A 24,853-nucleotide genomic window follows, 5' to 3' on the forward strand; every position below is an offset into this window, starting at 1 on the left:
GGCCAATGTAGTACAATTCCATTTTGTAAGCTATATTAATTCCATAAGTTTTATTAATTGTCTATTACTCTACAAGTTTCTGTTCCACAATCCAAGATGGAAGGGGAACAGAGTTTATAGAATCCATAATTTACTAAATGAGACTTAACAGTGACAAGTAAAGTATATTTAAATGATTAACATGGGACTATTTACCCTGAATAAATGAGGGGTAAGGGAGTCTTAAAGACAAAGAAAGGGATCAAGAAAAAGATTACCACTCTAAAAAAGTTTAGCCTGATATACCACAGGACATGTACAAGAACAGGAAATGTGAAAGGGGGCAGTGACAGCACAAAAGGAGGCTTCAATAGTAGCTCCAGAAAAATCTATTGTACCAGGGTTATCTACAGTCAAGTTAGACCAGAGAGGACCACATTACTGCAGTACCCATAGTGAGACTCACTGTAAACAGAGGATGAAGGATCATGAGTACCTCCCTAACCTTCATGGAGAGGGAGGGAAGGAAAGAGAAGGACAAGGGGAGGGGGTGAGGGAGGGGGAAGGGGTGGGAGAGGGGGAAGAGGTAGGGAAAGGGGAAGGAGAGAGAATGGTATACCTGATAGTTCACTTAATGCTCAGGGCAATTTTAAGATTCATCTTGTTTCCCATTTCACAGATACAGCCAAGTAAGAACAAAGTATGAAAGTAATCATGATCAGACAGTAAGAAACAAGTAAACCGGAGGGAGAATAGCAAAGAGCACATTCCAGATGATAGGAGAATTGGCTGGGTGTGGTAGCAGAGGATAGGGAGGGGCAACAATCACTGGCCTCCCCCTTTGGGTTTGACTTGAGAAACTAGAAGAGTGAGACTGGGATTTCCTCAGACCTGGGTCTGGACTGGACCTGGGCAGACTTGTGGGGAAGTATGTCATTTGGGGACCTGCTGAGGTTAACTCTAGAAGGAAATGACAATAGAGTCAGAGAAGGGATTAGGATTGTTTTTTGTTATTGTTATTTTTGCTTTTTGTTCTTTTTTTTAATAAGAGGAAGGGGAAAGAATCATCTAAGTAACAGAGTGAATGAGGTTACAAAAAAAAAAAAAAAGCAGTAAATGAAGAAGATAGAGACATGCTGGAAACCCTGGCAAGATGTTCAAGGGTCAATAAGACCCCTAGAAACATACCCCAAAATACAGAGGACTAGGCCATGGGACAAAAGACAGCAAAGGGGAAGCATAACCCCATACATAACAGTCTAAAAGACTCAATTGTCACCAGGATGACAGTCAAACAGGACACACAGCAGCACATTTGGCTACATTGGATTTGGACATGATTCCAGTGATTAAGACTATAAGACTGGATCCATCATTCATTAAAATAGGCAAGCCACACGCTTATGTCAAAGTTTATTTGGAGGAACAGTTATGGGAAAGCATGGGAAGAACTCAGACTCAAGTGACAAAACATTTTGAAAAGTATACCAGCTATTATGAATGATACAACTACAGGGTCTCAAATGGTAAAGTGACTTTCTAAATTACTAACTTAGCTGAACCACAATTCTAAGCAAACTTCAAATGGGTCCAAACTCCATTCTATAACCATGAAATGGGAACAACAGCTGCCTATATATAGGTGGCAGGAAAATTTATGATGGCAGAAGTATGAATAAAATCCCTTAAGGTAAGTTAGTTCTGTTTGAAGACAGATCAGAGATTAGATAGCACTACAAATTGAATGAATGTATTGTTAGATATTGATTCAAGCTTAAGGCTCTTTCTATCTCTCAATTAAGAGAACATCCCTCAGTAATTTATACTATACAGGAGATGGGCTGCAGGGCCCAAGAGGCTGGAAACAGATCTAAGAGGAAGTAGTATGACAGTAACATAGACAGTGCTTCCTGATTGGAAAGGTCATCCTAGAAAATTCAATGTTTCTTTCAGGCATGGTGACCCAGAAAAGAGTCTTGTTACTGACAAAAGATCTGTCTTCCTCTCTTTACTGGGTAACAGACAGTTGTCCTAGATGTTGTAAATTTTATATGACAGTATATAATAGTAATAAAGTACATAGTATATATTGTCATAAAGAGTATTAACAGATGAGGAGGGGGTGAAGGGAAAAGATGAAATTAAAAACAATAGAATAAAAAACTATGTAGGGTTTGTAGAAATATGCTCTTTCCATTGTGTAAATTGTAAAATTAAAAAATGAACTAATTTCTCTGTGAGAAGAATTTAACAGAATTTATATAAATTAGATTTTGTATTTGGTTAATGCAAAACTCAACAGTAATAACTTCCAACTTCTGATTCTGTCAACTGCCTTAAGTGTGCTGTACCTATCTGCAATGTATTAACTATGATCCTATGTTTAATCTCAATTGTTTTTTCATGTTTTACATCATGTTATGAACTACAATTTCAGTCTCTTTGTCAGTACTGGGGCTTGAAGTAAATGCCTCAAGCTCACTTGGTTTGCTTTAACTACAGCTAGTACTTTACCACCTGAGCTATGCCTCCAGCCTGACCTTTTCTGGTTAGAGATAGAATCTCAAGGAATTTTCTGCAGGGGCTGGTTTTGAACCAAGATTTTCCAATTCAAGCTCTGGAGTAGATAGGATAACAGGCTTGAGTCAAACGCATCTGGCTCCAGTCTACTCCAAGCTTATACATATACCTCTGTTACATATTCTATTGATAAAATTTTCCGACGTACTACTATAAGAAAATTCCCTGCCCTTGAATTGCTACCAAACAGAAAGAAGACAAAGGGTTTATGCCTGGCTATAAAAATAAAATTTCTAACATTTAATTTGCTTAGGTGGATTTTGCTTATTTTGTGTTTTATAGATAAAGCATGCTGAAGTTATATTCCACAGAAGTTTCTATTTACCTTGTCTTTAACAAATAGTTGAATAGAGCTGTATCAGCCCATAGACCATAGCCCATATTCATGGGCCAGGAGCGTGGCCTACTGGTAGAGTTCTTGCCTCGTATGCATGAAGCCCTGGGTTTGATTTCTCAGTACCACACACACACACCAGAAAAATGGTGCTGTGGCTCAAATGGTAGAGTTCTAGCCTTAAGAAAACCAAGGACAGTGCCCAGGCCTGAGTTCAAGCACCAGGACTGGAAAAAAAAAAATTAAATTTTTTAACAAACTCCTAAAATTTCAAATTATTTCTTACTGGCTTAAATGTACAATACATGATTAATATATATTTCAGTGCAACAAAATTCTCCAGGAATGGAGAATTCCTTAATCCTCTCCCAGGCTTCTTTATAGAAGCTAAATAATTATAAACTACTTATAAAATGAGTGAGTGAAGGATTAAACTAGAACTTCAGACACTCCATTTAGGAGTGTTCTTCCCAATAAATCATGTTGCCTTCTAGTCAGAAGTTATGCTACAACAAACAAAAATAGAGGACCAGGAATTACAAATAGTATTTTCTTACTTTTAAATAAAACAATTACCAAATGACAGTGTTGGAAAGAAATTTTACAGCTTAATTGTGACTGAGTTTCTTCCACAACAAACAGTACTTCCATATTGGAGATTTTGCTTTAACTCATGTTCAGTAAACTCATGTTCCACAGTGAATGTGCTCATTTGAGAAATCAAATAAAACAAAACAATTCTTTACACTAGTTCACATTAAAATATAGACGGGAACTAGTCAACATGGCAGAGCACCTGAAAGATGAGAAGAAAGGAGAATTTGAAAGTGTGTGTGTGTGTGTGTATGTACGTACATATATATATATATATATATATATATATATATATATATATATTTGAAAGGGGTCTCAATGAGCCAAGTAGTAAAAAAGAAAATATTACCCTCTTCTCTGTAACAGTTTTACAACCCGGCAAACTACTACTTAAAGCAAGGTACAGTCATCCCCCTGCGTCCCCTCCTGCCCACCACACCCCGTAATCCCCGGAATTGACTCTAAGGTGCTTGGATATACCAAGATTAGCAAGTGCTCAGGTCTCTTCCGCAAAATGCCATTTTATATATAAGTATAGTATGCTTAAAATCATCTCTAGATTACTTATGGTACTTAACACACTATAAATGTTATATAGTTGTTATTAAGTTATTTTGTATGGAATGATGACAAGAAAGAGTCTAGATACGGTCAATAAAGACACAATTTTATTACATCTCAAATACCTTTAATCAGGTTGTTTGAATCTGCCAAGTACAAACCCTTGCATACACCAGACTGACTCTACAACTAAAATGACTTCAATATGCAGAACTATTCCAAAAAGGTGCGACTCTACAGCTTAACCAAGGAGAGATTATGCAGATATTACCCCACCAATCTTGACATCCTTCATGTGGGCTCTCATTAAAGCAGCATCTGAGATCTCATGAACTCTACCATGGAGATAATAAACAACACTGAAGAAATTGCTCAGCGATTGACTCTACTGACCAACAGCATCAGCAGGACATCAGCTTTGGATATGATGGGGAATAGTAGGCAGCAGTTCAGATCTGCTGAAACAAATCTGATTTCAACGTGATCCCAGAGGATTTGTATGCACATTAAAGTTTGAATTGTACTGCTCAGATTCATTGGTCTTCAATCATGTTGCGCACTGAAATCACACTGGAGCTTTCAGAAAATTTCCAATGCCAAAGCATTTTATTAAAAATTCTGATCATGGGGAGGGGAGAATACTGATCTACTTTTTTGGTTTATGTATGAGGATCTAAGATTTGAAAAGGTTAACTAAAACATTAAATAATTTACACACAAAAAGCTACAGAATAAAAATGTTTATAAAGATATGAGGTTTCATGTATCAATACCTTTTTATATGTTCTAAGTAAGTAAAAGCACAGTGTTTGTTTTATGCTATTCTTAAAGCTCAATTGATTTTTTGTTGGGGGGGAAGTACAAAGTTTTGAACTCAGAGTCTTAGACTTGTTAGACAGGTATTGTTCTGCAGAGCTATGTTTCTAGTCCTTATTTTGCACTGGTTACTTTTGAGATAAGACTTCCCACCCAGGTTCAGGCCTGGGCCACAATTCTATTTTCTGCTTACTACCATAACTGAATGACAGGTGTGTAACCCCATGCCTAGTTTCTCAGACTCCTTTGTAGCCTAGCTAGCAGCACATTAGCTCGCCCAACTTTTGGCTGAGAAGAGGTCTCACATACTTCTCTGCCCAGGCTGTCATCGAACTATAATCCTTTCAATCTGAAGCCTCCTAAGTAGTTAGAATTAGAGGCATGAGCCATTAAACCTGATTCAAAACATCACTTTTGGATGGTGGGAAGGAGGAGTAATCTTTCCATCAGACACAGCGAAAGAAAACAGTGAAATCAGCCTTTGGCATTTGGCTAGTCAGTAGTTAAGATAGCATAAATTCCTGCAATTCTTTGTTTTGTTTTCTAAGATTTCTCTAATGTCTACTTCTTTTAAAAGCAAAAACAAAGCACTTAAAAACTACCTCTAAAGATCCCAACAAGAGCAACTTCTGTGCACAAAATATAAACTCATAATGGGAACACTGAAGAAAGAAGCTTTTGCCACAAGTGCTGACCCTTTTGCTGGTTAATGATTATGTCATTACATTCAAATGGCCTATAAATTAGCACTAGAGACATGGGGGTGTGGTAGGATGTGTGGGTAGAATGAAGGAAATTAAAAGATGCGGTCAGACTTGAAAAACAGAAATCACCACTCCATAAAGCAACGTTATGTTTCTAACAGTTGAAACAGACTGCATGACAGACAGTAAAACCACATTTCCGCACTTTTTTTTTTCTTTTTTTGGAATGGATCTGTGGCTTTATGCCACCAAGCAGTATTTTGGTTTACCAAAATGTACTCTATGGCCTTTTTAATTTCATGTTTACTTAACTTTCCTTACTATCACTGCTGTATTTACTCAACTACAGAAGTATAGCAATGCTTTAAAATGTGTCTCTTATTATTAAGGGAGAAAAAAAAATCAAGGAAGAAAATTAACCACACACAAATAATTCACATAATTTATGGAGGTTAGCTCATCACATCATGGGTAAACAATGGGAATAATTATCTTTTGAAATATAGTAATTCCACAAGACAATTACAGAGTTGCTCATGTTTATTTGAAATTTCTCAACACAAAAAGGATAAGGAACCTATTCAAAATTGTTGATGAAACAAACATTAAGAGGAAATGTGAACAGGTAAACTCCTAAAGTCAAGGATTCAAGGCCTGGTAAAAAATTAAGGGGATTCTGTATCTATTTTTAATGTTAAAAATATTTTAAAGAGACAAAATCAAAAACTTAAATCACTTCAAACCATCATTATTATCAAAGAAGGTAATGACAATGGAACAAAAATGATTCATCTCAAATTCTCTCCTACACACACTCAATAGTCAACTCCATAAAACCAACATGTCCTCCATCAACTGCCCTCAAAGGTCTGGGGGGAAAAAAATCTCTTATAGTCTTAGGTATACAAAACAGGCTAAAGCAGATGTATACTGAATAGAATCCTGGATGATCTGGGCAAAGTGCTTACAGATGTGGCAAGAGAAATGAAAAAGTCAAGACATGAAGGTGAAAGAAGCATCAACACTTTCCCCAGGCACCAGAGACTGTAGCATAACTGACACCAAATTTTCCTCATCCAATGTCTCTTTCTATTCATGGTCCCAAGATTCTGCCACTTTGTAGATAACAATGTCTCAGGGCCTTTCTCCTATGCATTACTGTACCACTCCTCCCATGAACTGGTATTGTGGTCACATACTCAGAAAGTTCATCCATCCTAATGCTACTACTGCCACCCTAGTTCAGACTTCACCTTCTTAATACCATCCCTCCTCATGCCCTCATGTTCTTCTCCATTCAAATTCCTGTAATTGCTGTTCACTGAATGTTTGCTTTGCTGAAGAGATTGCAGTGAAATAGCAAGACAGGATATAGTCACATGATTAATCTTCCCTTTTCATTCACTAGCCCTAGCACTATACACACAGCCTTTTATAATGCACCCCAAATCTTCCCAATTATTCTCTCCTATATTTTGCAACAACGTTGAAAATGCTAACCACACCCTAACATATTTTTCTGTCTCAGTGACTTCTACTTGGAATCATCTTGCTTAATCCCCCCCTAAGTATGACCCTTCCAGATTTCAATAAAAATCCCTCCACCTCCTCTAGAACAGCATCCTTAAACACTCCAGAGCCAGAAGGCATTTCCAGCTGCCTAAGTCACAACAGTGACATGCCTTGTACTGCTTACACTAGTCCAAATGGTAGAAGATGGGATTTTCTGGGGAGGCAAGCCTTCTATCTCTTTTAACTTAGTAACTTTCAAATCACCCTACTAGTATGAAGTTCATATTTGTTGAATGAAAAAGCAAAAGCCAGCCATAGCCTTTACTTTTCATCTGAAGTATCCAGAACTACTTTACTTTTAAAAAGCCCAGTACTAGATACTTGGATTTCATAAGCTTAATATTCTAATTGATAAAGTTAAGTTCTGGGGTCATCTCCAAAAAAAAAAAAAGGGCAAAAGAATAATCTAAAAATGTAAATAACCCCCCCTCCCAAAAAAGTGGGATTTGTAAATCTAATTTGGGAAGCTAGCTTAATAAGATTTCAATAATGTACATCCTAAACTAATACAAAACAACCCTGAATTCCTGCTTAGATTATAAGAAAATCCTATCAGCTCTGCTTAGATCTGGTTAAAGCAGAGCTTTATTATGTAACCTCCAGGCCAGCCATATCAAGCACATTTTGAAAGAGTTTCCATGGAACAAAAGGTTTTTGTACATAAACATACTACCAATGACCCAGCCTCCCCTAAATTTAACACCTCTTAAATGTTAAAAGAAAGCCTTTAAGAAAGTAGAGCTGTCAAAGCTCTAATGCTCCACATTCCCAGAACTTAATAGGACAGTGAAAGTTTAAGGGAATTTTGGAAATTTTAGGGTACAATTTCTTCATTAAGGAAGCATTTTTGTTTTCCCTTATTTACCCCCTAAAATAATTAAGCAAGGTATAGCTACATAATTGCCACCATGTTTTTAACTGACCACTTTATTAGGGTTGGCTTTTTTTTTTTTTTGAGGTTAACCAATGGTAGACATACTTAAAGGCAAAAAGCCACATTCTAAAACAGTCTTATGTTCCCATAATTCAAAAGCCTGTAAAACAGCCATCTACATTCATAGACTTTGAAGAGGAAAAAGGGAAGCCCAAGCAAATTAAACTTGGATTCACTGATCAGTATCCATCTATGTCTTCAAAAATAAAAAATGCATGTTTTGGCCTAAGCCACTTAGAAAACTTGGATACCAATTCATTTATAATGTCATTACAATTAGACAAAGCTAACCACAATGTGCCTTGCACTAAGCAAAAGCCTAGGTAAAAAGAGCAGAAGGACTTACACCATGATGTGTTCAAATCCTTCAGCTAAGGCCTTGTATAATATACATCTTTGTACTAACCACATTGGTATCCTAGAATGAGTGACATGACTTAAAATGCTCAGCATGAACAAAAGAAGGCTAAGGGTGGGCAATACTTCCCAGAAACTGTTATTAAAATAAGGACTGAGTACTTCCAGTATGTTCCAAAGGCCTCATATTAAAAAAAAAAAATCTTCCAGTCCAATACTTGCAATGTAAAATCATTCTGCCTTTCATATTAACAGCCTCACAACTATCTGGATATTTTCAGAAGAAATCAGTCATCTAGTAAGACATTGAAGAGGACAGTCTCTTCTCCCTGAAAGGTTTATCACATTCTTTTCTCCAAGAAACAAATAATTTACAAAAAAGGCTATGTAGCAACCCCACTTTGGAATTTGATATCCCTTTTGACCAGTTTCATTCTACTTATCATCATAGAAAAGGGAGAACTTGAGTAGACAAGTAGCGTTTGAAAATTCTTTCAAACTGACTCAGTCACATAAGGCTGATTATTTTCTTGGCATAACTGTATTCAAAGTAGTAGTAATGACCCCAAAACCACAACTCTCCTGACCGTACAAACAGAGTACAATTCACAACTTTTCTTTCTCTGGAGTAGAGTTGCTCAAGCTTGACATCTTAGATTGGACAACTCTTCATTTTAAGGGCAATCCTGCACTCTGTAGGACATTGAGCACATTCAACCAACCCAACAAACGCCAGTGGCACCTCCACACTGTGACAACTGCAAAAACTGAAGCATCAGACAAATGTGTAATCCCTGAGGGGGGAAAAAAATATCTAAGCCTCACACTATTACTCCAGCACAATAACTCCTAAACTTCTGTTTGAATTATACTATCTTCTCTGGATCAGTAAGAGCTAAGAATTCTATTCCTTCATCAAAAGGCCACAAAAGTTGGCATGTAAGTTCAAGGACTATGTGGACCCTTTAACCTGGGCAAGAACTCCCAGCCCACACTCCCTCTGGGCACTCACAAGTTTTTCAGTGCTCTGGACATTCCCATGGGGCTAAAGAAAAACACTGTGCCTATTTTAGAAATCTCACAGTACAAAAATATCTAAAGGTCTGTTATTATTGAAGAAGTAGCAGTATAATCAGCAATAAAAGATGAACCATGGAGTCTACTAATCTAATGTGCCTATTACCTATTTTCTGGGGAGGGAGGAAGGTGGACACAGTAACAACCAAATTAATACTTACCATATGAAAATGGTACCTTAAGATGTAGGCATTGACTATGTGCAGAACTAGAATTCTGAAGTCAAACTGTACAGTCCTGAATCAACTCCATAACACTGAAAAAATGTCTTACTTGGAGGAAAACCAGATCTATTCCTCAAAGTTACAAATTAATTTAAAAATACTTTAAATTTAAATACTAATACACCTGAAGCATTTAGCATGCCACCTGATACTCAGTAAGTGCTCAAGAAGTCTAACATTCAGCTCGATGTACATATGGAAAAAACTAATTATAGGAGGTAATTAATAAATTCTTTTAACTATAAGAAAAAACGATGGTTCAAGATTGTGAAATATTGGAAATATCAGAAATATCAAAGCTGTCTACAACAGCCTAACAGTGATCAAACAAAACAAAGCCCTCTACTTCCTCTTCTACGTTATCTTGAACAAAGCTACTATATTTCCTTCTCATATAACATTAACTTCAACCTTAACTTCTGTAATGGCAAATCTCCAATGTCAAACAAAATTGAGGCTAGACCTATCATTAATACTGGTCACTTTAAAATCTGATGTATAGTTTAAACATGCCATAGGAATATATCATCAAATAATGACCCAATCCTACATTTCAAAAACACCAATTACCAGTTCAAGGACATGCCACAGAACTGGGTATCCCCAATTTGATTGCCCAAGGACCCCTTATACTAATCACAAAGCTGAGTTTTTCCAAGAAAACTCAGAAATAAGAAACAGAAGTAGTTGTGGCTCACAATGTGGGATATGGCAGAACATCCAACAAAACTGTGAAAATTAAGTCATTCCTTTAGCTGTTTCATCATTCATGCATTGATTTTTCTCTGCTGTGTTCCAGACATTCGTTTTAGATGCTAGATTGTCCAACAGTGAATAATGTACATTCTTTCATTTTAGAGCTTATACTCGGTGGAGAAATCTGGTTTCTACTAAGTTCATGATATTCATGGCCAAGATTAAACATTCTCACATTCTTTTATTTAGCACTAAGTCACTTATTTATGATTAGCTCTTTATAAATCAAGTTGTAAAATCCAAACCTTCCCTAAATGAAAGGATTCCCGATGAGACAAAGCAAGAAAGCCCTGAGGATGCTTATGTCAAGCTCACGGTATGCCATAGTTTATAGACATGCATTTCTCCATGGGGTAAACCTATCTACAACAGACTCAAAAAGGATAACTAATTCCAGCAAATAATTACAGAGCACGTAATTACTATATACCACATCTGTATGTATATCTTTGGAAGAAAATTTACATTAATATTATAATTATGCCATTTTTAAAGACGTGACATATGCTAAATAAAAAGTACATAGCTGGGCACTGGTGGCTCACGCCTGTAATCCTAGCTACTACTCTGGGGACTGAGATCTGAGGATTGTTCAAAGCTAGTCTGGGGAACAAAAGTCCATCAGACTCTTATCTCCAATTAACCACCAGAAAACTGGAAGTGTTCTGTGGTTCAAGGGGTAGAGCAATAGCCCTGACATGAAGAGCTCAGGGACAGCATCCAGGCTCAGAGTACAGCCCCTGCCCCGCCAAAAAAAAAGTAGACACTGGTAACGTAAAGAAGCACTGATAATTAATGTTATCTTATATTAATGCTTTATCATACCTGTTCTAGTTCTGTGTCAAACATCCTTTACCCTGTATGTTGGGCCTATGAAAACAGTCTACAGTACAATTTGTCATGTGGTATTTCTGTCTCATTTTTATTCATCTATAGGATAAACATAGTTGATAACATATGGAAGAGCATTAAGTAAAAAGTAGATGGTAAAGTACCCTACAAAATACAAGTACTATATATACATTTCTACCTATAGCTCCAATAGGTAATTCTGGATTTAAAAATCTGAAAGTTTAAAAGGACTCAGAGGACATAGGAGGGCAGATAACAGCTCAGTGGCAGAGTGCCTTTCCGGCAAACAAGAAGCCTTAGGATCTATGTCCAGCATGATAAAACATGGCTGATCTTGGGTAAATCAGTAAAGTTCTCTGTACCTCAGACTCTTCACATATGAAATAGAAATAACAGTAATGCTGTCATTTCCTGAGGTTATTGTGAAAATAAGCAAAATACTTCCTTCACAATAAGCTCTCGGAAATTGCTTGCTACTACAATTATTAGTCTTTCAACATGATGCCATTTCCACAATTGAAAAAAATTCTTCAGAGCTTGAGTTTTACTGATTTGAAAGATAGTTAGCTAAACATACAATAGTAGAGTCAAGACCACTATCTCCCACACCCATTCAAAACCATACATACACAAGCTTATTCATCAGATACATTCATAAAAGATTTATATCTTCATCTTTAAGAAAATAGACATATATACATACACACATATACACAAATACATACATCACACATATCTTTCACCTCAAATTCAATTGCTTTTACTTGATCTTTCACATGTCATTTCCCTACAAGCTCTACTAACACAGGCCTATGTACACATGAAAGCCCAGCACTAGTTATCTATTCCTACAACCCTTAAAAATACGAAATCACAGATTCTTGGCAGGCTCTATCTGAATGCAAACATTTTCTTCCACTGAATTATTTACAAACACCAGCACCTGTGCTGTGAGACAGAGTGTTCTCAGCATCAGGTATGTAACAAGAAACCAGGGGGAATGTTTGAGTTCCTGGTTCTCAAGGAGCTTGCATTCTAGCTAGAAAAGATTGACAGGCAAAAATCTAAGTATTTACCCAGTATGTCTGCACAGTATAGAGATCAAAAATGTTCAAGCAGCCAGTTTTACTAAGCACTTCCTTAAAAGTGGATCTTAACTCCTTTGAGGCAGAGCTCTGGCCCTGAAAGGTAGAGAGAGAGAAGAGGGGAAGCTGCCCTTCAAACACAAGCAAAGAAATCAGATCTCTCACTAGAAATAACACTGCAGCACTTTTGGACAGCCTAGAACATCAGAGAAACAAGCTTTTATTATTATTATTATTATTATTATTATTATTGCTGTTTGGAAACAGTATGGTCAGTAAAAGATTTCTGGAAGGGAAATAAGAAATCTATTTCCACTTCTGCCAATGACTCTCATTATGTGACCTCGGGTACTTTTACTGACTGACCTGCCTGAACTCTGGTATCCCCACCCAAGTGCTGATCCTCCCTAACTGTGACACTGGGCTCCTCTCTTAAGCCCTTAAGCCTCAGTGTCATCTGTTAAAGGAGGCCAATGGAATCACACTGCTTGGCAAACCCCCAGGTACTCCAATAACAGAAGCTATTTAAATAAATACAGGGATCCAAGCTTGCTACCTGCTTTACAAGAACATCAGGAAGATTAAGAAGAACACACACAATGTCTTAAGCTCTCTGCAAAGAAAGGGTTTCAGACAGGTATGAGTGCTTAGAATTTCTGCTAACACTATTATTTCCACATCTATTTCCTTGCATTTTTAAATTCTGTAATCAAAGTAAGTGGGATATGTAACTAGAAAATAGCAATGATGTCAGGAGAATAGTATATTCTTGTAATTTCAGTTGGTAGGAGGTAGAGACAGAACAATCACAAGTTAGAGGTTAGCCTGAAGAACAACATAAAGAGACAGTCTTTAAAAAAGAAGAAGTAATTCTAATTACAATCAAGTGAAACGAGAAATTTGCTAAGGAATCAGAACAGCCATCTTCCATCCCCAGTCTCTCACATGCCTAGGTTGCTGCAAGCACAAGGCTCCCCAGAGTTCCAAACACACCAAATGCCAACTCAAGTTGGCGATGGAGCCTGGTACCACACAAGGAGAGAAAATTATCCTTTCATTCCATTAAGCACAGAAGCTCCCTCTAAGGTACAAATATTGAGGTATCTGTGAGAGCAAAAGACCTCAAAAGGGATGACAAATATCCACTGGCCAGGGAACACAATACCCAAAGGGTTTCTTAGAGAATAACCCCAGTTCTTTGATAAGCCAGCTTAAAAAGAAAAACCCATAAATTGCCTATTTGTCTCCCTGGATGGAATATAGGTTATACAGGAGTGCATGCTTGTGCTCAATTCCCCCTCTTTCCCTCCCTCTTCCCCCTCTCCCCAACCCCCCTCCCCAGGATAAGTTTTGGCTCCGTGGTATAGAAATAGCAAGAGCTTGGCATCAGTGCTGGGTCAATTCCAATGAAAATAGAGAAGGTATATATTTGTGGCAATGCCCGCTAAATCCCTCTTTAGACAGAAAACAACTACCACTGACAGCTGTTACTAAAGCAAAGTCAAAACAGCTCTAACTTTCATTTTGACTGAAACTTCTGAGGTCCTTTTCCTCCTCAGACTAATAATTTCATGAACTGCTTGCAGTGTACTTACTTTGAACAAGTCTCAAGCCTTGCAAACTGTCATCAGTATAAATGCTTAGTTGTCTATGCCTAAAATGTGCTGTTGCTTCTTGCTTCCTTCTAGCAGACCAGCTTGGGAAAATAACAATGTAGCCTACACAAGCCTACAGGACCTAGGACCTGCAACAATTGCCAGGTTTTTTTTTTTTAAAGGGGGTGTGGAAAGAGATCAAGGAAAGTACCTTCTAGAAATTACAACTCTTTTATTCTCTCTACAGCCATGAAATACGTTGTTACTAAAAAGCAGGCACATAACAGACTAAGGAACAGCAAATCCTATAAAATTTTTCTCATTGGAAACACAAATAACTTCTAGACGCCCAATTTAATATTTAATTCCTAACTGCTTTCCTTTGCTTATTCGACAAAGCAAGAGAAAAATAAAATTCTAGGACAGAAAAGAGTGAAAGAAAAAAATGTGAAGAAGATGGTCAACCTTATCACTTTCACTAAGGCTGCAAATATACAATTCAGCCCTAATCTGGTCCATTAGTTCAACTCAGCTCAGACTGATACTACCTAGGTACTTTGCCAGCTAAAAAGACAAGTAAAAATAAACAAATGTAACAAGAGACTGAGCTCCTAAAAGTATCCCCTTTGTCTGAATGCTACAAAGAAATCTTTTTTAACAATAAAGGCAAAACATCTGCCTTCATTTAAAAGTTTGAGTTCTGTGTGATTTCCTGTATCTAAGAACCTCTTTCTAAACTACAAAGAGGCCACAAAACATCACATTTTCCCCTCCCAACTTCCCTCTAGAGAAACCCACAAGATGATGATTAACAAACAGCCCCTTGTCTTTAGATGGAGTCTTAGAAGCCACAAGGAAAAGATAAAAGTTAAACAGAAGAACAAGTTTGTAAACAAATGAGGGACAGGCTGCCTAGGAATTAAATAAATTCCCATTTGATAAGCAAGCAATTCTCCTCACGCACATGTGAGAGAACAAGTGAAAGCTACCCCTACCCAATTACTGAATACAGCCTGAATTAATAGACCAGACAGAACTTCCAGGCCAGGGACCTATCGAGCTACAGGGTATCTTTTACACTCAAGGGGCTCTGAATATAAGCCCCAAGTTCAAAACTAAAAACTATCTTCTTGTTGCCCAAGGCTTCTCCATTCCAGGAACAAGCTGGAGCCTGAATCTCTAACTCATAGCAGACCCATCTCCCAAGAGAGCATTCTCCCAGGTAAATATATCTGAAGCCGGAATGCATCACCCATTAGCTTTATCAAATTGTGCAGATCTGACCCTGTTTAATCACCTTTTGATTGGACATAATCCCTTTCTTAGGATCGTTGTGAGAATTAAAGGAAAGAATGTTGGCACTATGCCCAGATTTGTGGCAAGCACATGCCAGATATATAATAAATGTTCACTTTCAATGGAAGAAAATGCTAATTCCACTCAATAATCATTGCTTTAGGCTCAAAAATGGACAGATATTTTCCCACTATGCCTCAAAATCTAATGGAAAGAAGGGGGAGAGGAGAAATCCATAATATTCAGAAAGCATTCCTTCTAGCCTATATGGTTACTGTAATGGGTTAAATTTCATTCTCCAGATCTGTAGGTGTGACAGGTAACAAGAGAGTGCTAGGTCCTTATCAGGGAGCTGTCACCCAATATTTATTGCCCCAATGACAAATCCTCTTGACAATTTTGGGAGTAAAAAAAAAAGTCATTTAAAATTTGCATATATCTATCTAGGCTTACTAATAGGAATAAAATATCCAAATGAAACACAGCAAAACAACCCTCAAAAGCCTCCATTCTATTAAGATTAGTTGTGGGATACTAATAAGTGATAACTAATCTTTAATTTGAAAAAGCAGGTTTATACTTAAAAGAATAAAAACCACAAGAACCACCTCCGACAGACATATGAACGCACTGTACTTGTATCTAAAGGTTATGGGCAGCCATCAAAATGTTGCTGCATATTTGGCTGCTCAATCCAGTAGTAATCACTCAATGCTCAGCTCCTTCAGGTAATTCCTTAAAGTGTATTTACAAAGCAAAAGTAAGTCCTAACAGCAAATTTTTCATTGATTACTCCTTATTTTCAGCTACTACACTTCATCTTTAATAACTTTTCTTTTGTTATGAACATGAATTCAATTCTTTCATCCACTTCTCAAAGAAAAAATAAGTTTCCATGCAACAAAATGCATTTATTTTTGTCCATATACTCTCTTCTAAACCTAAGTGAATGCAATATATGATGTGAAAAAGTGCTAATGCAACACCACCCCACCAAACAAGTTATCTTAAGAGAAATCTTGTTTAAACAAAACTTCAAACAAATAGACTTACACTGCAGACACTGTCCCCAAATAAATTTACTGTGTCCCAGAATCAAGAATACTCCTGGCTGGAAAGTCACGCCAGTCATACATTACTTCAAACTCAATAAATCTCTTTTCATTCTCCAAATCCTAGGCTGTTTTCTAAAATACTTGACTAAGAAAGCACCAACCTAATTAACAACAGCTTCCTCTGCAAGGGTGGCCTTGATTTTCACTTATTTACACATTAACTGCAGCCTCCTTTTGGCCAATCCAGTCTATTCTCTGTACCATGCCGAGCCTTTTATCTGCCCTGGACAGCATTTTCTCCAGCAGATGAAGTAGATGCCGATTGATTTGCTGTCGAGCATGGTAAATTAATAGCAACAAATTGCTGAGGGCCCGTCTCGCTGCTCCACCATGCTTCGGCAGTTTTGCTTTATTTGCTCCATGATGGGCAGCAGTCGGCCTCTTCAAGTCAATTTCTTCTTAACAACCTGCAATACTTTTCAATGGTGAAAATAGAGCTGTTCCTTGTAAGTCAGAAATCAATATCCTATTGCCCTTAGAAAATGCTAAACAAGCAGTATTGGCAATCCACTTGGTACTAGAGGGTATCAGATATAATGCAAATCCATACTGCTTCCCTCCTTGTAGTTATTACAGTTTGCTAAAAGGTTCCTAATGTCATTTATCATCATTTACCATCGACCAAAGAGGCTATGATTATGATATCCTATCAGTTGGCAAGGCCCTTTCATTTCTATTCAATTAATATTTCAGCAGCACTCAAAAGGTTGGGGCCCAAGTCTTGAAATACAATTTCCATGGCTTTGAGTGAAACAGAAATAGTTGTTGCTTTGATTTAAAAATAAAATACACATATACATATTCATCATGCATACACTTGAATACGCACGTCAGATATATCTGTGCATTAAATGTGCAGCACTTCCTTTTAGTTTCTAAATGTTATGGACTTTAAATTTTTCTAATGATTTTTAACATTCAAATACTAAGCAAAAATTATCTTAGCAGCAAAGACATTTTTCCGATTACACAACACTAGCTATGAGGAAGTCATGAGTTACTCTCCCGTTCCCCATCAGAATGTAGTATGCTCACCCATTTAGTTTCTGTAGGCTGACCTCCCATACCCATGGGTCTTAATCTATATCCAATAGTCACTTGTTAAGAGCAGTAACCACTGCTGCCGGATTTCACCTCAATTAGAGCATCTCAGGTGAAGGATTTCAACAAGCAGCATTTAGTAATGGTATCAAATGCTCTGCTCACATCACCACCATCTGCCTAGGTCGCTAACCCAATTAGAAGCCACACTTTATATAAAGAATACTCAGTAAAAGAAATAACAGCTAAATCAGGAACCAACTGCCTTATCTAAAGATACAAGCAAAACCCCTCACTTAGGGAAGTCCTTAGGGAATAAAAACCAATGCTCTTTCATTTGTAAAAACTCCATTTTGAAGATACCACAATATAACATATCATTTCCAACCATGTCTTATTTGTCATCTTCATTTTCACACTAGAATTTAAGCCAGTGGCAAGCATTAATTCCCATCATAGCCTAGAAAACTTCACCTTAACTTTCCCTAGGTTTTTCTTCCCCCAGATTCATCTACTCAGCAATCAATCCTCTAAAGATTATCAGGATTTAGTCATATTTTATGCTCCCATTCTATGCCATGTCACTGAGTTCTCCTTTAAAAAAAAAAAAAACGAAAAAAAAAAACACTGATTCTATCAGACTAATGCTATTTACTCAGTTACCAAAATTTAAATTAATTATGTTCTCAAACATAATTGTTAAAAATTGGCAACATTATGCAGGCTTAATTAAGATTAAATCCAATTTACTAAATGTACTTTAATTGGTACTAATTACATTAGCTTTCATTTCAGAATGACAAATTCCCCATAGGTTTCACTTTATAGTTCTCTATCAGAATCAACACAGGGTGACTGCTGATGAGCATGACACAAAAGGAAGAGGTGGGGGAAAGAGGTTCACTCACCCTGGTTGCCACTGCTTCATACTTTCATACTTCTATCAGTTTGCTAAGGCAGAGTCCATGACTCCATCACAACCATCATTTTCTGATCCAGTGAAATATTTCTCTAAAAATAAATACTCTGTGGCTGGCTGCAGCCAAATAGAAAAGGAACAATAACAAACAAACAAAAAAAAATACACAAAGGTTTCAAATATCAGGGCCACCAAATACTAGGGTACTTCCAAGGACTCCTAGGACTTCTACTCTTGAACCCTTCGAAACACAAATCTAATAAGTGAATAAGCCTAACCCGATCTTGAGAACTAGGCCCAATTATGCCAAAAGGCAACTTCCCTGCATTATTGCTGCTTTCCATTACAAGGGTACCCAGTAAGTGCATCTGCAAGAGAGGCTAGGAGGAACTAAGGCTATCTGCCTAGGAAAACAAATAAAGACAGATATGCCTCTGTGCTTAAGGGGGAGAAAAAGAAAAGAAAATATAATAAGTAGGTGGTTTGCAGGGCTGTCTGTATTTCATAATGTGATAAACTGCCCTCAGGATTTTTGATATGATTGAATTTTAAAAGCAAGAGGGAGGGGGGAGGAAAAATGTACTCTTCTCACTTTCAAATAGATAGCTTTAAAGGCCAATGGGACAAGAAGATGACAGAATTATAGAGGAACTAAAATGTGTAAAATTAAGGGATCTCACATACCACCCAACAACAAAATAAAAGGGAAAACCAAATTCAATAATCTATGTACTTTTCCAAAGTGTTGTCATAAGATGTGAAAACTAAATGTTTAGGACAAATAAATTTCAGACAAAAAAGACAGAAAAAGAATAAAGAGGCATTTTAAACCATCCCAATCAGTCTTTAGAAAGGTACAGGCACTAATCATGGGTTGGGCAGAAAAGAAAGCATAAAATCCAACCTAATGTGAGTATGTAACAAGGGCTATTAAAAAGCAACATCTCTTTTATAATTTTTATTCCCCATGAGGTAGAGGCTAAGCAAAATCCACCCATAAAAGTGAATAGATTTTGCTTAAGTAGAAAGAATACATTACTATTCTAAACAGAACTGCCAATGATGATACCAAAAACAAGAATTTAACAGGTGGCATTCCAAACTCTAATGTATAGACACATATATATTAGTGTACAGCATATATATATATACGTAAAACATATATGGCTAAGTATTATATATACGGCTAATATTGGCAAAACTAATGTACAAGGTAGCATCTGAAATAAAAAAATCTTTGAAGTAACGTTACATTTGTTTGGCTCTACTTTGTTATCAAATACTATGCGAATGCCTTTATTGTGTAACAGCCGTCTTTTAGTGATGCGCTACATAGGTGTGTTCTGAGTATGAGGTGAATAACTACATTTAAAAGAAAAACATAAATAGTAAAATAGTAGTCATTTCAGGCATTCTTAATTTAGAAGATAATGACATAACTCCCTGAACATAAATAATAAGTTATGAAAAGCATTACTTTTTTCCAGCAGGCAACATATATATATATATATATATATATATATATAAACATACATACATATGCACCTATTCTAATGGTTGCTGAATCTAAAACACTGTCACTGGCAGATCACTTAAAAAATAAACACTTTCAACAGGAATTATTGCCAAGCAATATTTTAAAACACATACACATATATAGGTATATATACACAAATTTATCTGTTCTTTCTTTTCCTGTCTATGAAAATTAAACCAAATGATTTCATTTGGTCTCCTGGAATTTTAAAAAAAAAAAAAAAAGATGCATACTTGAGACAAACCTCCCAATGCTTTCCAACTAATCACTACCTTTTTCTTTTTTTTTGCTAAACTAATTGCTAGATTCCAAGACCCAGTGCTGAACCTTACCACTTCTTCCTACCAGGCTCATTTATTCTGTACAAATTTTGGAGCAATGGTTATAACTCCTGGTAAGACTCAACTAAGTAGCCTTGAGGGACCAGTACAAGGATTTTACATCAATTTCTTTTGTAGCTCTGAAGATTTCATTTTGATCCTCCTAGCTCACCCTCTATCCATTCTTTCACACCGAGTCCAGGAAGGCTCCACACAATTTACAGTTTTACTTATTAGCATTATCCAAGAAGCGTTCGTCCATAAGACAAGTTTGCAATGCCCAGACTACATAAAGCAATACTTCAAAAGAAAAACTGTATTTTAAAATTTAGCACACAGTTTTTAAAAGTATACCAAGTTATATATGCATTCTCATACTTTTTTTAAGTAACACTTCTAATGATTAAAACTGGGATAATTTTTATCAGAAGATCAGGAACCACACGAAAAAGTAGCTTTATCTCCAATACCTAGTCTTTTTTAAAACACAGAAAGCCACAAGAATTTTCAGGAATAAAGTAGGAATATATAATTATTTTCAAAGTGCATGATTATTGCTGATATTTAAAATGATGATCAAAAAATAACTTACCTGCTTGTGCATTTCTATATTCAACCCATAGGACATTTCATAATACTGTTTAAAAAAAAGAAAAAACAATTAAATCCATACCTTTCAAACAATCTCCCCTACTTTGTTCAGAATATTTCAAGTGTGTTTAAAAAAGAAACATAAAAAGCCTCACGTCAAATGAAATACCCATAAGAGCCACACCAATAAATCAAAAAGAATATCCAGTCACTACCTTTAGTAAACCAGCAACCACCTTAGGACAGCCTCTCAGAGAAATTCACAAAACTAAGAAAAATTATGCTCAAACATAGCTTTTTTAACATCTCCAAATGTCATCACAAGCAGATGAATGAAATAAGTCTAATGAAAATTCAATGCCACATGACTCTTAATCTCTAGGCACAATGGAAATATGCCTTATATAAACGCTGATTCTTTGAAAGAATGGTTGGGGAAGGTGATTTCACTTCATAGTTTAATTTCTCATTTTTTACTGTGCTACTCATAGCTACTCATCAAGGCAAAAGAGTTTAATAGGAAATGGATTAATGAGTTACTCCGGCATGTTTTTTGAACATAAAACTGGCATTATAAAATTTCTGGCAGAACAAATCAACGCTCTGCAAAAACCAATCCAACACTATGGAAATTGAGAACATACATAAAAATATAAACATAGTAGTAACAAAGAATAGGGAAAAATTGAAAAGGAGTCTTGTGTCTTTCCTGATCCATTCTTCTTTTAAAGAAATAAGACACATTAAAAATCTCAGAGTATATAGAAAATCTGCCTGCTTAAAATTGGAGCAAGAGCAATAAAACAACAAAGAAAACCACTAACAATAACATTTTGCTTATGACTAAACAAAACATAAATGAGATTTTGTTTTCCTTTTTTTTTCAATCTGTAAAAACAAAGCATAGAAAATTATACCCTATGTAGCTGAACTTTTTGAAAATTGAAATCAAAGCTGGTTGTCAAAGGCAAGTTATAATATCCTAGAATTACAGGTTGCTAATGAACACATTCCCACAACCTCAGCTGCACTGGCAGGGGCACTATGATGTTTCTTGCAGCCGCCAGCAATCTGAACATGCTTGCTTTTTTGGTATCCCAAACTAATAGGCACCTTGAATCTATGACAGTTTTCTTACCATGACATAATGCCTCTGCATCTCAGTCTTCTCACTGGCGAGTTTCTCACATTCCAGCTTCAGACTGTTCAAGACATGGAATAATCTAAGTACAGTGCAGAACTTATACATCCTTCAAATCTGTACACACATTCCCTCCTCTAAATCATCACCTACAAACAGCAAATCAACAATCTTAAATATCACCTCATTAATAAAAGGGAGGAGAAAGTGAGCTGGAATGGGCAGAACCCGCCTGGACTTGCCCCTTCAATAAGGATCAAATGTGAGCTTTTTTGGTGTGTATTTGTGTGGTGTTGTTTTGTTTTCTATGTTTTAAAGAAATAAACGCTTTGGTCAGCTTAATTCAAGAACTTGGAAGAATTGAATATCCACTCCATTTACTTAATAAAACAACAACAAGAAAATAAACATCAATAATGACCACACATTAGAGTATAAATAAGTCCTCCAAAATCATACGAGGGATTTTTTTTCTTTAATGTTCTAGGAGGAGATTCATGGAAATATGAATCAAATAGTCTTATGAATGATGTCTTGTTTTTTTCCCCTCCAAAGCACACAGACAAGTTGAATACCACCACCCAGGGTGGTTCAAGCTACTGCCTGGGTTCAGTAGCTTGTTTTGGTTCATGCATTTATGAAACAAGAATTATACATCGTTAAAAAGCCAGTAAAAGAAAAATGTTTCGAAAGGCACTCTAAGTCTAATAAGCACCTCTAAGACGGAAAACATTTTCTTCAGCATGAAAAGTAATGAAATTGCTCACTGGCTACTTCCCGGGGCTCTTGGCTATTCATTGGAAAGGCAGAAAGAAGTGAAAAGAAATCAAGCCCAGAGTTATAAAGAACCAAAAAAAAAAAAAAAAAAGTCAAAAGGCCCCGGAATCTTCCCAACCTTCCATTCTCCTGGCCCCAATAAATCAATATCGAAAGTTTGGCCTCAGCGTTTTCCAAGTCTCCCCAGTTTCGATTGTTCTGCTTCCTTTTTATTTATTTACGGGAGAAGAAAGAAATGCTTAATTTCTTTACACCCGCCTAAGGGGAAAATTTTTTCTTCTTTTTTTTTTTTTAAAAAAAGAGGCCTTGACTTGCTCTTTCTGCCCACAGGAAAAGAATGATAATAATACCTTTGTGGTGACCAATATATATATTTTTTAAGAGGGGGTGGTGGTGGTGTTTGCATGTGTTTGGTGTGGAGGGGGCGACGACAAGAGCTAAGCAAACAAGATCAGCTAAAGTCAATATCGTTACCTGTGGTACTGAGCCTGTAAAAACTGAAACTCTTCCTTAATCCGATCACAGGATTCGGAAATTGTAAATTTAAAGGGTTGAGCAGGCTGATGCGGTGCCTAAAGAACAACAATAAAATATTTAATTAGCCCACATCACAGGGGAAGCAGAGATGGGGAAAACACACCACGCGGCGCTAGCGGGGTGGAAAGGAGAGGGGGGGCGGAGGGGGAGGGGGAGGGGGGTGCGGGGTTCGCCGCGCCGACAGCCCGAGAGCGATGTAAAAACTCCTTCTGCCCCCTCCGCGGCGTCCCACCGCCCGGCCGGAGCCGCAGGCGGGGTGACCCTCCTCCCCGCCCGCCTCCCCAGGTTCCCCCCCACACACACACACACCCCTGCGAGTTCGAGCCCCGACTCCCCGCCCGCTCGCCCCGGGGTCGCGCACCGCGCCCACTCCCTCCCCACCCGGAATCGGAACTGGCCCGTCGAGGGGACCCGCGCCATGGCGTCGGGCCGCGGTCAGGCCGGGAGGGGGGGGTGCGGGAGGGGGAGACGCAGCTGCCCGCCTCTCCCGGCTCCTCCACGGGCACGCCGGGCCGCCTCGATGGTTCGCTCCGCTCGCTCGGTCCGGCTCGCTCGCTCCCGCTCCCTCCGGCTGGCTGGGTCCTCGGCTCCCGGGAACCCGCGGCGCGAGGGGCCGGCGCCCCGCACTCCCGAGCCGCAGCCGGCCCAGCAGCAGCAGCAGCAGCAGCAGCAGCAGCAGCGCCGCCGCCGCCGCCACCGCCGCCGCCGCCGCCGAGGGCGCCCTCCCCGCCCCGGCGCGGAGTCGCGCCTCCTCCATCGCCCGCCACCCCCGCCCCCCGGGGAGCCGCGGCGCGGGGACGGCGAATGGCTCCGCGCCGCTTCCAGGGGCTTCAAAGACAACAATAAGAAAATGGCTACAACTCAATCGCTTCTCCGCAATACTCAACCCCCCCCCCAACACACACACACCCACCCCGCCATCCCCGCCACTGAGACGGCCACCGCGCCGTGGAGAGGGGGTGGCGGCGGGCGGCGGCGGCGCCCCGAGACCCGGCCGCTCCCCACGCCCCTCCGGCCACCACACTCAACTCGGCGCGCAGGGTTTGGGGCGAGGGGGGGGGCGCGGCCGGGGACCCCGCGAGCCCGCACCCGCCCGCCGTACTCACCGGGTGTCGGGTCTGCGGGTACATCTTGCTCAGGTCGCGAATCATCCAAACCGATTTAGTTGGCTGCGCTGGGCAGAAGCGCGCGGCTCATTGGCTTTAATGGCCCCGAGGAGGAGGAGGAGGAGGAGGAGGAGGAGGCGGTGGTGGCGGCCGCCGTGGCAGGAGCAGCCGGCCGGGTCCGAGGAGAGGCGCGGGCGGTCCCGGTCCCCGCCGGGTCTCGCGTGACGCGGGTGGCAGGAACGCGCGTCGGCTGGGTGCCGGCTGCCGGGGGCCGCTCCGCATTCCCCGCGGGCGTCACTGGCCCGCCGCGGGCATTGTCCGGCGCGCGTCTCCCCGCGGCCACGCTCCGACGTCCGCTCCGCCGAGGCGCGCCCGGCAAGCCCCGAGCCGCGGCCGGGCCGCGCCGCTCACTCAACCCGGAAAAAAAAGTGCGAGCTCCGCGCCCACCGCCCG

At 38.9% G+C, this 24,853-nt stretch overlaps 1 protein-coding gene and 1 long non-coding RNA gene across 10 annotated transcripts in view; one reads left to right on the top strand and one right to left on the bottom strand.

Moving 5' to 3' along the window:
• Tle4 (TLE family member 4, transcriptional corepressor) overlaps window positions 1-24,538 on the bottom strand; it is a 143,906-nt gene extending 119,368 nt beyond the window's left edge. For 5 of the 9 annotated variants that reach the window (XM_090329600.1, XM_090329599.1, XM_090329596.1 and 2 more), the window contains exons 1-4: window positions 24,401-24,538; window positions 23,232-23,329; window positions 21,978-22,041; window positions 20,841-20,885 (exon numbers count right to left, since the gene is read on the bottom strand). In XM_090329600.1, the coding sequence (XP_090185726.1) occupies window positions 20,841-20,885; window positions 21,978-22,041; window positions 23,232-23,329; window positions 24,401-24,445 (252 nt within the window). In that variant the 5' untranslated portion in view covers window positions 24,446-24,538. Of the gene's footprint in view, window positions 1-20,840; window positions 20,886-21,977; window positions 22,042-23,231; window positions 23,330-23,675; window positions 23,856-24,400 lie in introns of those variants that run through there. The other 4 variants (XM_090329602.1, XM_090329601.1, XM_090329598.1 and 1 more) reach the window with 1 other exon arrangement.
• On the top strand, window positions 373-4,485 carry LOC150065009 (uncharacterized). Its single transcript, XR_016534727.1, has 3 exons — window positions 373-434; window positions 1,536-1,669; window positions 4,364-4,485. It is a non-coding gene; the product is annotated as an uncharacterized LOC150065009 (long non-coding RNA).
• Window positions 24,539-24,853: the final 315 nt, after the last annotated feature.

The sequence above is a fragment of the Megascapheus bottae genome, chromosome 3, assembly GCF_031878675.1.
Source record: "Megascapheus bottae isolate mThoBot1 chromosome 3, mThoBot2.hap1, whole genome shotgun sequence".
Classification (NCBI taxonomy): domain Eukaryota; kingdom Metazoa; phylum Chordata; class Mammalia; order Rodentia; family Geomyidae; genus Megascapheus; species Megascapheus bottae.